General features: G+C 36.5%; 1 protein-coding gene across 4 annotated transcripts in view; it reads left to right on the top strand.

Annotated features, from left to right (window-relative positions):
• smg1 (SMG1 nonsense mediated mRNA decay associated PI3K related kinase) overlaps positions 1 to 12,391 on the top strand; it is a 101,236-nt gene that overhangs the window by 58,001 nt on the left and 30,844 nt on the right. For all 4 annotated transcript variants that reach the window (XM_061884179.1, XM_061884178.1, XM_061884176.1 and 1 more), the window contains exons 45-50: positions 2,703 to 2,921; positions 3,068 to 3,261; positions 3,350 to 3,522; positions 7,378 to 7,657; positions 8,972 to 9,244; positions 9,740 to 9,974. In XM_061884179.1, the coding sequence (XP_061740163.1) occupies positions 2,703 to 2,921; positions 3,068 to 3,261; positions 3,350 to 3,522; positions 7,378 to 7,657; positions 8,972 to 9,244; positions 9,740 to 9,974 (1,374 nt within the window). The remainder of the gene's footprint in view (positions 1 to 2,702; positions 2,922 to 3,067; positions 3,262 to 3,349; positions 3,523 to 7,377; positions 7,658 to 8,971; positions 9,245 to 9,739; positions 9,975 to 12,391) is intronic.

The following is a 12,391-nucleotide window of genomic DNA, read 5'->3' as shown; positions in this document are numbered from 1 at the left end:
TATGACACATAGAATGGACCTGCTATCCCCGTTTAGATAAGACAATCTCATTTCAGTAGGCCTTTAAGTTCTCCTGAACCACAATTCAAAAGCATTGTTGGATTTCTCTGAGCTATATTTTTAGAATTGTTTTCTGTTTGATCATTTTTGTTGGTTTCCATATACAATACAGGCCAAAAGTTTGGACACACCTTGTAATTCAATGCGTTTTCTTTATTTTCATGACTATTTACATTGTAGATTGTCACTGAAGGCATCAGAACTATGAATGAACACATGTGGAGTTATGTACTTAACAAAAAAAGGTGAAATAACTGAAAACATGTTTCATATTATAGTTTCTCCAAAAGAGCCACTCTTTGGGTCATCGAGGACCTGAAGCAAAATATCACTACTGCTTTTGCCATCCACGATTGATTAAGCTGTCTCTATCTTTTCCTCCATTTTGAAACAGATCCCACATAATTGTTTGCTTTTATAAGTGTTTTAATACATTGTGTTGATAAATCAAGACTGGCCCTTCAAACCACCAGCCTCTCCATGATAGATGAGATTGCATAGTTACAGTTGAAGATAAATACGAAGATGAAGCTTTACTATGGATCAGAGCGATCAAGCGATCATGGATCCCGACCGAATGTCAACCGGCAGTTTTCGGTGAGAAAATTGTGGCATTAAGTCAGCTCTTACCGGAGACATCAGCGTAGCTTCCGTCTTGCTGCTGCTGCGTGACTTCCCTCAGAGTCTTTGGCCTCAACACACCCATGGCCACACCCCTTAGATTTTCAGGTACTTTATAATCTCACTAAAAGACTAGTAATAAAATAGACAGATAAGGGATTTTCCAGAATTATCCTAATAAATGTGTCTAACCACATCTGAATCGCTCTCACTGCCCTCGCCTTTTTATTTTTTAAAGTTTTATTTTATTTTTTTCTAGTTCCTCACTCTAAATTTCCTCATCCACAAATCTTTCATCCTCGCTCAAATTAATGGGGAAATTGTCGCTTTCTCGGTCCGAACAGCTCTAGCTGCCGCTGGCTATGATTGTAAACAATGTGAGGATGTGAGGAGCCCTACAACCCGTGATGTCACACTCACATTGTCTGCTATTTCCGGTAAAGGCAAGGCTTTTTTATTAGCGACCAAAAGTTGCGAACTTTATCGTCGATGTTCTTACTAAATCCTTTCAGCAAAAATATGGCAATATCGCGAAATGATCAAGTATGACACATAGAATGGACCTGCTATCCCCGTTTAGATAAGACAATCTCATTTCAGTAGGCCTTTAAGTTCTCCTGAACCACAATTCAAAAGCATTGTTGGATTTCTCTGAGCTATATTTTTAGAATTGTTTTCTGTTTGATCATTTTTGTTGGTTTCCATATACAATACAGGCCAAAAGTTTGGACACACCTTGTAATTCAATGCGTTTTCTTTATTTTCATGACTATTTACATTGTAGATTGTCACTGAAGGCATCAGAACTATGAATGAACACATGTGGAGTTATGTTCTTAACAAAAAAAGGTGAAATAACTGAAAACATGTTTCATATTATAGTTTCTCCAAAAGAGCCCCTCTTTGGGTCATCGACAACCTGAAGCAAAATATCACTACTGCTTTTGCCATCCACGATTGATTAAGCTGTCTCTACCTTTTCCTCCATTTTGAAACAAATCCCACATAATTGTTTGCTTTTATAAGTGTTTTAATACGTTGTGTTGATAAATCAAGACTGGCCCTTCAAACCATCAGCCTCTCCATGATAGATGAGATTGCATAGTTACAGTTGAAGATAAATACGTATTATATTTTCACTTCTATTTTCAAAGTGCAACTATTTAAGGTTTCCAATTTTCATTACCAAGAACAACTTTGTCTTTTTTTAAGGTACCTTAAACATTTACATAATTCAAGTGGGAGTGGGAAGAAGCATACCTTACCTAATCCAATGTCCTCTCCATATCTATTACTGACAATTCATTCACGCCATAATGTTTTACATGTTATCACTAACAATAATTACTTTGTGTTTAGGTGTCACTATTGCCTAATCTAAAGAAAAAAGACGAGAGAATGTGTATCAATGGATAGAAAGCTTATGCAGCAATTAAGGAGATGTGTGGAAGAGATAAAAAACTGAGTAAATAATTGGTTGAAAAGAGTGCGTGTACGTGCGCGTGAATATACATACACGTACGTACATACATACATACACGCACAAGCTAGCTCTGTGTGTATATATAAATGTGTATATATATATATGTATATATATATATGTGTGTATTTTATATATATATATATATATATATATATATATATATATATATATATATATATATATATATATTATATATATTACATACATATACACACACACACATATAGCTAGCTTGTCCAATGTAAACAATCGATTTGAATCAAAGGCAAATACAGTATATAAATGAGTTAGAATTGGTAACAATATTAGGCTAAACTAAATAGTGGAATAAAATCTGGACAAGGGCCAAATTCATTGATAAAATGTGACTTTTTATAAAGTGGTGTAGAAAAAGAGAAATGGAAGGTGTTAACAGTAACCATTAGCAAATAGGTAAACAAAAGAAATACATTTTATATCTTGTGCAATGTTGAGTAAAATGTGTTAAGATCTTTGTCCATAAAAATGTTTTAAGGAAGTTTTCTTTTCCTTTTGTCAGGTTATTCAGATGATGCGTCGAGGCAGAGAGACCCTCCTGACCCTGCTGGAGGCCTTTGTCTATGATCCACTGGTGGATTGGACTGCTGGGGGAGAGGTGGGCTTTGCTGGAGCGGTCTATGGAGGAGGGGGTCAACAGGCAGACAGTAAACAGAGCAAGCGGGAGATGGAGAGAGAAATCACACGCTCCCTCTACTCTTCCAGAGTGGCTGAGATTAAGGTAAAGTCTAAAACTAAGTCAATGGTCGAGCATTTTAACACAAATTAGTTTTTAGTACTGTTACATTTAATGTGTTCTTTGAGTATTGAACACTGCAGTTCCTGAAACAAAAGATGTGATTGGTTGACTGTTTGCAATTTGCAAAGGTGAACTGGTTTAAGAATCGTGATGAAATGCTGGCAGTCCTGCCAAAAGTGGAAGAGGCTGTGGAGGAGTACTTGGTCCTTCAGGATCTGCTCTGCGAGGGGGAGAAACTACAAGCAAAGCTTCAAGAGGAGGTGACCTTCCTGGAAGGAGCTGAGAACCACCCAAACCATCTAATTCTCACTTTGGAGCAAAGGTCAGCACAACAAAATGATCACGTACACAAACTTTTTATGTTTTCTGAACCGAAAGTACCACAAATACAAATTGCCTCCTTTTTACAGGTACTCTGAACACACTCAGCTACAATCACGACAGCGAACTGTCCAGGAGGCCATTCAAAGCAAGCTGGCTGACCTGGATCAATGGATTTCACAGTATCAGGCAGCATTTTCCAACTTGGAGACCACTCAGCTGGCTGCTCTCCTGCAGGATATCAGCAGCCCCATAGATCTCGGTGAGGATCATCAACATTTTCACTCCAGTGTTTGTCATACATTCATTTATTTGTGTTAGTCTGAATTTATTTGTGGCGGTAAAATAATTTGGTGGTACCATTTATACCGCACAAAGGTACACAATGCATGCCACTATAACCCAAACACACAATTCCTCTTAGTGCAAATAACTGAATTTCACACATACGATTCTATTGTGTTTCCTATGCACAAACAAACCGTATTTTTCGGACTATAAGACACACTTATAATTCTTGCATTTTTTCAAAAATCAGCTGTGCGCCTCATAGGGGTGTAACAGTACACAAAAATTTCGGTTCGGTACTTACCTCGGTTCAGAGGTCACGGTTCGGTTCATTTTTGGTACAGTAAGAAAACAACAAAATATATATTTTTTGATTATTTAAAAAATTTGCTAAATCTTCCGCCAAAAATATTTTTCTTAGTGGAATATTTGATGTGAAGTAATGGGAACTTTGGATAGGTCAATAATTCATAATAACATTGATTTTGATTCAATATTATGTTTTGAGCAATGACAGTTTGAAAGAAGAAAAAAACAGCTTTGTTTTATTAGTCAATGTTGCAACTTTTTCTAAATTACATTTAGCCTTTAAGCTTTTTTATTTCACTTTTGTTTATGTTTTTGTTTATTTTAATAGTATTTTTAGAATGTGCTGCGGGCCTTTAAAACATTAGCTGTGGGCCGCAAATGGCCTCCGGGGCACAATTTTGACACCAGTGCTATAGATAATAAAAAAATAAAATCTGATAAATGTATGGGTAAAAAGCAGAGCCTGGCGACGCATGCGCATTTATCATAATTCTCTCGCTCTCTCTGTCTCTGCCTCTCCCTCACAAATGTTGCTGTGGTCAGTCCATCGTAGCCCAGTCGTTGTTAGCATGCAGTGTGTTGTTGTTTTTTTGATTGATCGAAACATTTATTTGTAGATTGCACAGTACAGTACATATTCCGTACAATTAACCACTAAATGGTAAAACCTGAATAAGCTTTTCAACTTGTTTAAGTCGGGGTCCACGTAAATCAATTCGTGGTGCCTCGGTGTGCATTGTTTACACAACGTGCGGTGCGCTAATTATTATGTTCGTGTCGTTCAGGTTACCTCCGAACCGAACCGAAATCCCCGTACCAAAACGGTTCAATACAAATACACGTACCGTTACACCCCTAGCGCCTCATAACCTGGTGTGCCTAATGTATGTATGTATTAATTCTGGTTGTGCTTGACAACCTCAAAGCAATTTTATTTGGTACTTGGTGTAATAAGTGTGTCCAGTAGCTATCACACACACATAAGCGATGCGTTTGGACTGCAGGTTGTCGCCTGTTAAATAAATTACGCTAGCAAGACTTGTAAACAAGCAACACCAAATTTTTGATGTTTCGTTGTAGAACATTACACAGGGCCCTCAAAAATCTGTCAAATGTTTTCGTACAATTTTGGTAAACTACGAAACCGCACCACTTAATGGAACGCGGAGCATTACGGCTACTGTAGTCAGATGTACTGTGCTTCAACATACGGTATTATGATGTGTGTGTATAAGGACCCCAAAATGGCACCTTCTGGTGTTTGGCTTCACAATATTATGCAAAATGAACTTTTCTTACCTATTGTTACCTGCTGATGTATTTGGGATCTGCATAAGTACCAAAAATGTGCACGCATCCGCTTTTGTAGTCCGCGCTGCAGTTAATAAGCGCCTTGTTTTTGTCTGTCCTCTTGTTGTTGTAGAGCAGGGGTCACCAACGCGGTGCCTGTGGGCACCAAGTAGCCCGTAAGGACCAGATGAGTAGCCCGCTGGCCTGTTCTATAATAGCTCATATAGCAGCATTTATCAGTGAGCTGCCTCTATTTTTAAAATATTACTCAAGCTGGTCTCGCTTTGCTCGACATTTTTAATTCTAAGAGAGACAAAACTCAAATAGAATTTGAAAATCCCCAAAAATATTTTAAAGACTTGGTCTTCATTTGTTGAAATCAATTCATTGATTTTTTTACTTTGCTTCTTATAACTTTCAGAAAGACAATTTTAGAGAAAAAATACAACCTCAAAAATGATTCTAAAATGTTTAAACACATATACCTTTTTTACCTTTTTAAATTCCTTCCTCTTCTTTCCTGACAATTTAAATCAATGTTCAAGTATTTTTTTTATTTTAAAGAATAATAAATAAATTTTAATTTAATTCTTCATTTTAGCTTCTGTTTTTTCGACAATATTTGTGAAATATTTATTCAAACTTAATATGATTAAAATTCCCCAAAAATATTCTGGCAAATCTACAAAATCTGTAGAACCAAATTTAAATCTTATTTCAAAGTCTTTTGAATTTCTTTTAAAATTTTTGTTCTGGAAAATCTAGAAGAAATAATGAATTGTCTTTGTTAGAAATATAGCTTGGTCCAATTTGTTATATATTCTAACAAAGTGCAGATTGGATTTTAACCTATTTAAAACATGTCATCAAAATTCTAAAATTAATCTTAATCAAGAAAAATGATGAATGATGTTCCATATATTCTTTTTTTTATTTTTTCAAAAAGATTCGAATTAGCTAGTTTTTCTCCATTTTTTTCGGTTGAATTTTGAATTTTAAAGAGTCGAAATTGAAGATAAACTATGTTGCAAAATTTAATGTTAATTTTTTCCGTGTTTTTTCCTCTTTTAAACCGTTCAATTAAGTGTTTTTTTTCATCATTTATTCTCTACAAAAAACCTTCCGTAAAGGAAAAAAAATGTACGACGGAATGACAGACAGAAATACCCATTTTTTTTTATATATATATAGATTTATTTATTAAAGGTAAATTGAGCAAATTGGCTATTTCTGGCAATTTATTTAAGTGTGTATCAAACTGGTAGCCCTTCGCTTTAATCAGTACCCAAGAAGTAGCTTTTGGTTTCAAAAAGGTTGGTGGCCCCTGTTGTAGAGAATTAATCCCCTGCTGTTGCCATCTGTAATACAAAGTAATGTATAGTTTGAACTTGTGTCTGTCAGTAGACTCTCTATGGAAGCACTAAAAACTGCTGGTACAACAAAGATGATGGGGGGGAATGCTTTCCAAGTAGAGCCACGTAAATAATGCCACCCACAAAACAAGAGAGTCTTAAAGCAGCTTGAAGACGGCCTCTAAAACAGTCTAAGCAACATTTTGACCAAGGAACCACCATTACATGTTATGTAGACCACAAGGAAGTGTTTTGAATGTAGAAAATAAAAGAATCATAATATGACCACTTAAATGCGCCTTATGTGCATTCAAGTGCGGTTTATGGTCCGGAAATTATGGTGCACACAAAATTACACCACTATTACACATCACAATATACGCTGCACTGTATTAAGGAGTAATCAGACTCTGGACCTGAGGTCTTCATTTTCATCACTACATAAAAGCTGTAATGACAAAAAAAATGGTGTTTATATGACTAGCAAGGCAACATTTAAATTATATATTTACAAAGCCAGTCTCCACACATGCTGTGCACTCTTTGATTTTATGTTTTATGTGGTAAATTGACATTAAGGAGAGTCAGAATATCTGAATTAAACAGCTAACTGTAATAGATGGGCTACGGTCCTTAAAATCTGGTGGTAATTTACTTGTTGGAGACCCCTTTTCTTGTGTATTGGACATTTCTGGAGACTTGACATGAACTCTAAATGCCAAAAAGAAGGTAAATTTTTTTATTTCAAAACATTTGTTTTGCATTTCATGTTTTTTGATCACTTTAGGTGTCATGACAAATTATGCAAATTGGACCATGTTGTCTTCTAATGTCCAACCCATCTTAAAAATAGGTTTTAAATTATGTTTCTTCTTTAGGTCCTCCTAGCTACGTGCCAGCTACAGCCTTCCTGCAGAATGCAGGTCAAGCTCACCTGATAAGCCAGTGTGAGAGCCTTGAGGCGGAGGTGAGCTCCATGCTGCAGCAGCGCCGTGGGGCCCTAAGAATTTGCTTGGAGCAGCTGCACAGCTATGCAACTGTGGCTTTGCTGTACCCACGAGCTACCCTCTTGCGCCATCGGGCCCATCAGTGGAAAGCCTGGTTGGAAGAAATGCTGAGCGATATGACCGTTGAGCACTGCCAGCACATCTACAGACAGTAAGAAGGACTTAATATTTTTTCTATTTTTTTATAAAGACTTGAAGGCCAATTGTTGAAAAAAGAATGTAATATGCTGTTTTGACTTAACTTTTGATTGTACTGCAACTCAACAAAAAGTAGTTTTGACTTTTGGGCCATTTTGCACAGCCCATAAAGTCAATAAGCCAGTAAGTCAATGAACAAAGTGACCCCACTTTTTCTGCATAGTTATGACAAAATATATTTTTTTCATTCCAAATAGTCTTGTACCAAAGCTTGAATTGGCAATACAGATTGTTGGAACTGCTTTGGAACATGTACTTTTACTATTTTTTTTCTGCAGCCCACTTGGGTCAGATACTTAACCTATCAAGTTGTCCCTACGAACTTTAGATTGAGAAAGTTCCACTTGACATAAAATTCTTGAGGATAAAGTACATACATTTATATACTGTTAAATGGTCATATGTGTTATGGACACATACATAATCTCTATAGTGGACAGCGATCTTCTAAATGCATGAGTGTTTTATATAACTGTTGTGCATCAGTCCCTACAATTGATGCTAGTGTTTCATGCTATACTCGCCACCTATTGGTTTGCTGAAAAAGTAGATGGCCGGTAAAAGTGCACAGCAGGAAGGATTATCTGTGCATTCTTTCTGTTGTAAGTGATTCTAGCAGGTATAAAGTTTGGGGACAATGAACAACAAAAGAGTACTAAAATTATTTTTAAAAATGTTGCATTGATATTGTTATTAATCATCTTTCCCAAAATTGTTATGCATCACTAGCTATATATTGACTGCAATTTACTGTAAAATATCGCTGCGACTTAGTTTTTTTTAGAATATTCATTGGCAGTATGTCTTTGACTTCAAATCAATGTATTAATGTTATTGGAAAGTAAACACATTTGCTTTTTCGAATGCAGCAATATTTTGTAGGTATTAGTGCTCACACAATAGTGTTTAAAAAGGTTATTTTTGAAGTCCGGAGGCTCTGTCTGTGAAATACAACACCAACACCAGTCATTAGGGTGGATTCCCCTTAAAAGCATTGCAGGATTGTGTGGCAAAAAGATTGCTGTTGAGATGCAGAGAAGAGAGACTTCTACCTGCCTGACAGTCGTTAGGATGGAGTCACAATCATTAGCTTTCCTTTCAGTTGTATCAATGGCTATGGGAAAACCTGAAACAAAAAGGCACATTATGGCAATTGTAACAATTATGCATATGTTGTCATTTGTGCATTAAAATGGTTAAATGATTACTCTTATCTGTTGCACATATGTAACATTTCTTTGGCTGTTATGTCTTCCTTTGTGCACAGATATGAAGTGCTGTTTGCCCCCCAGTTGACTGCAGCCTCCTGCCAGTTTCTGTCCAGTGTGGAGCTGACCATACAACGGCAAGTGGCAGACACCAACGAGCGTGTCATGCACCAAGCCGAGCGACTGAAAGCCGAGGGTACAACAGCAGCAGCCTGTGAGGAGCAGCTCAAGGAGATAGAACGCTGCATCGCGGTCTTCCTGCATGAAAATGGAGAGTCAGGCTCACTGAGCTTGGCAGGAATCATCACCTCGGCTCTCTGCTCACTGTGCAGGTCCAGATCCACATTTTTGTTTAATGAAAATTAATTTTGTTAAATATATTAAAACCTCTTATTGTGTAACACCAGTTTGCTATGTTACCTGTAACACAAAGCTAAGAAGTGGATGTTTTGTTCAGATATCCTAGCATATTATTTTGCACAAAATGTGTCAAAGCCCACACCCACCCCCTGTTTACACACACCCCAGCCCCCCCTTTTTTGTTTGAGCACCCCTGGCATACTGTGAATGCGTCATCTGTAATAGGCTCTAGCTCACCTGTAACCCTGATTTGGATAAGCAGTAGTGAATTAATTAATGATACTAAATCACTATAAGACGCTGCAAGAATCCCATATGTATATATATATATATATATATATATATATATATATATATATATATATATATATATATATATATATATATTACATATTATAAAACCCTTTTTAACTGTAGCTCAGTAAATAAAAGGGGAATAACATAAGATAACTTCTCGTTTTTTTTAGGCGGAACCTGGTGATGGAGAGTGCAGCTGCAAGTGCCGGAGAACAGCTGGTGGACCTCTTGTCTCGAGATGGGGCATGGTTCCTTGAGGAGCTCTGCAGTATGATGGGAAATGTCAGCGCCTTGGCAACACTGCTGCAACGCTGCCCACTCCTGCCTCACGATCTGGAGCTCTTGTCACCCTCTGCCACCATCCAGGCTGTTTACATGGCCAATGCTGTGTATACCTGTTTGCAGGTACTGGAGTTGTAGCCTCAGTCCACAATGCTTACACCGTACATTCGGTTATTTTAAGAAAGACTACGGAGTAGGGTTGTGTATTTTGCTGATACTAATTTACACTTGAGTTCCACCAAGGCTTAAATGTCAGTAAGGTTGCAGCTTTATTCCCTTACCAAATCCCTTAATAGCTGAAAATAAGAATTGTGAATTCTCACGTTACCTTAATCAATCAATCAAACTTTTTTTATTGAGCGATTTTTATACTTAAAAAAAACAAAGTTCTTTACAGACTAAAAAACATCACCCTGATGATCCAGATTCCTTGTCATGCACGCACACAAAAACCACACATATGCACATATATGAACAAATGAATGCATGACTGAGTACAGAGGAGACAGGTGAGATAACACTATCCCGGGAGCCATCTGCACCAGGAAGTTATTACACCACGGCCACCAGGATGCTGCAGATGGCTCCCTCCGAGGAACGCTGGAAAGTAAAAATATTGAAACCTGTAAAATAGTAAGAACCAGGAGTAGGAATAGAGGATAAAATACAAGTAAAACATATGAAGATGAAAATGAATATACAGTAGGGGTGTGGGAAAAAAACGATTCGAATACGTTGTGCGATTCAGATTCGAGTCTCCTTTTTCTAAAAATCGATTTTTTAAAAAATGTTTAAAAAAAAAAAAAAAAAAAATTTTTGTTTTTTTTAATTAATCCATCAAACCACTACACATCAATACCACAACAATGCAATACAATTCCAAAACCAAACCTGAACCAGCAACACTCAGAACTGCAATAAACAGAGCAATTGAGGAGACACAAACACGACACAGAACAAACCAAAAGTAGTGAAACAAAAATGAATATTATCAACAACAGTATCAATATTAGTTATAATTTCGGCATAGCAGTGATTAAAATCCCTCATTGACATTATCATTAGACATTTATAAAAATAATAAAAAGAATAGTGTCACAGTGGCTTACACTTGCATCGCATCTCATAAGCTTGAAAACACACTGTGTCCAATATTTTCACAAAGATAAAATAAGTCATATTTTTGGTTTGTTTAATAGTTTAAAACAAATTTACATTATTGCAATCAGTTGATAAAACAGTGTCCTTTATAATTATAAAAGCTTTTTTTTTTTTTTTTTTTAAATCTACTATTCTGCTTGCATGTCAGCAGACTGGGGTAGATCCTGCTGAAATCCTATGTATTGAATGAATACAGAGTCGTTTTGAATCAGAAAAATATCGTTTTTGAATCGAATCGAATCAAAAATCGATATTATTGAATCGTGACCCAAGAATCGATATTGAATCGAATCGTGGGATACCCAAAGATTCACAGCCCTAATATACAGTATTATAAATACATTTTAATAAGCTATTGCATAACTATTAAGATAAAAAGTAAAGTACGAATGACTTCAATAAAATGAATAAATATTAGGTAAAAGCCAAATCAAAAAGGTGGGTCTTAAGCCTGCTCTTAAAATCATTAACATTCTCTGCAGCCCTGAGGTTGTCCAGTAAACTGTTCCATAGACGGGGGCCATGATAGCGGAAAGATGCCATCCCGTGACTTTGTGTCCTGACTTTTGGAATATTTAGATGATTGCCGGAGGATCTCAAGGTCCGCGAAGGTTAATAGGCTAATAGCAAATCGGAAAGACAAGATAATACCATATTATACATAAAAACATTCATAAACCATAAGAAAAACCTTAGATTTGATACTGATACACAAAGGGAGCCAATGCAGAGATTTTAAAACTGATGTAATGTGGGACCGCCTTCTGGTTTTCCTTAGGACACGTGCCTCCGAATTTTGGCGTAGTTGTAAAGGTGCTATAACTTTTTTAGGAAGACCAGGAAGCAGGGCGGTAGAATAATCCAAACGACTAGTAATAAAAGCATGTATTAGCGTCTGTGTTCTCTTGAGAGAGAATTAGGCAAACTTTTGCTATAGTCTTAAATAATTAAAAAACATTTTTGTTATATTTCTTATATTTGGTATAATACTAAGGTCAGAGTCAAATTGATGCCCAGATTTTTTATTCGGCGTGACGGAGTTAAAGACAATGTGTGTAGCATTTTTCTCTCTCAGGACTTCAGGACCAACAAGTAAAACTTCAGTCTCGTCCTGGTTAAGCTGTAAAAGAGTTATCTGCCATCGAGGATGTAATATCTAAAATGCAATTACAGACTGTTATTGAATTATTGAAGTATTTTACTCACAAAGTAGCCTAATCTGAAATTATATTAATAGATACAGTTAAATGCCAATCACCTTGTTTCTTACCTACTCAGTGGCCTAGTGGTTAGTGTCGGCCCTGAGATCGGTACCAAAGACTATAAAAAAATGGGACCCATTGCCTCCCTACTTGGCACTCAGCATCAAGGGTTGGAAT

This window comes from Nerophis ophidion, linkage group LG23, assembly GCF_033978795.1.
Source record: "Nerophis ophidion isolate RoL-2023_Sa linkage group LG23, RoL_Noph_v1.0, whole genome shotgun sequence".
NCBI lineage: Eukaryota > Metazoa > Chordata > Actinopteri > Syngnathiformes > Syngnathidae > Nerophis > Nerophis ophidion.
This window is presented reverse-complemented; position numbering and strand designations above follow the sequence as displayed.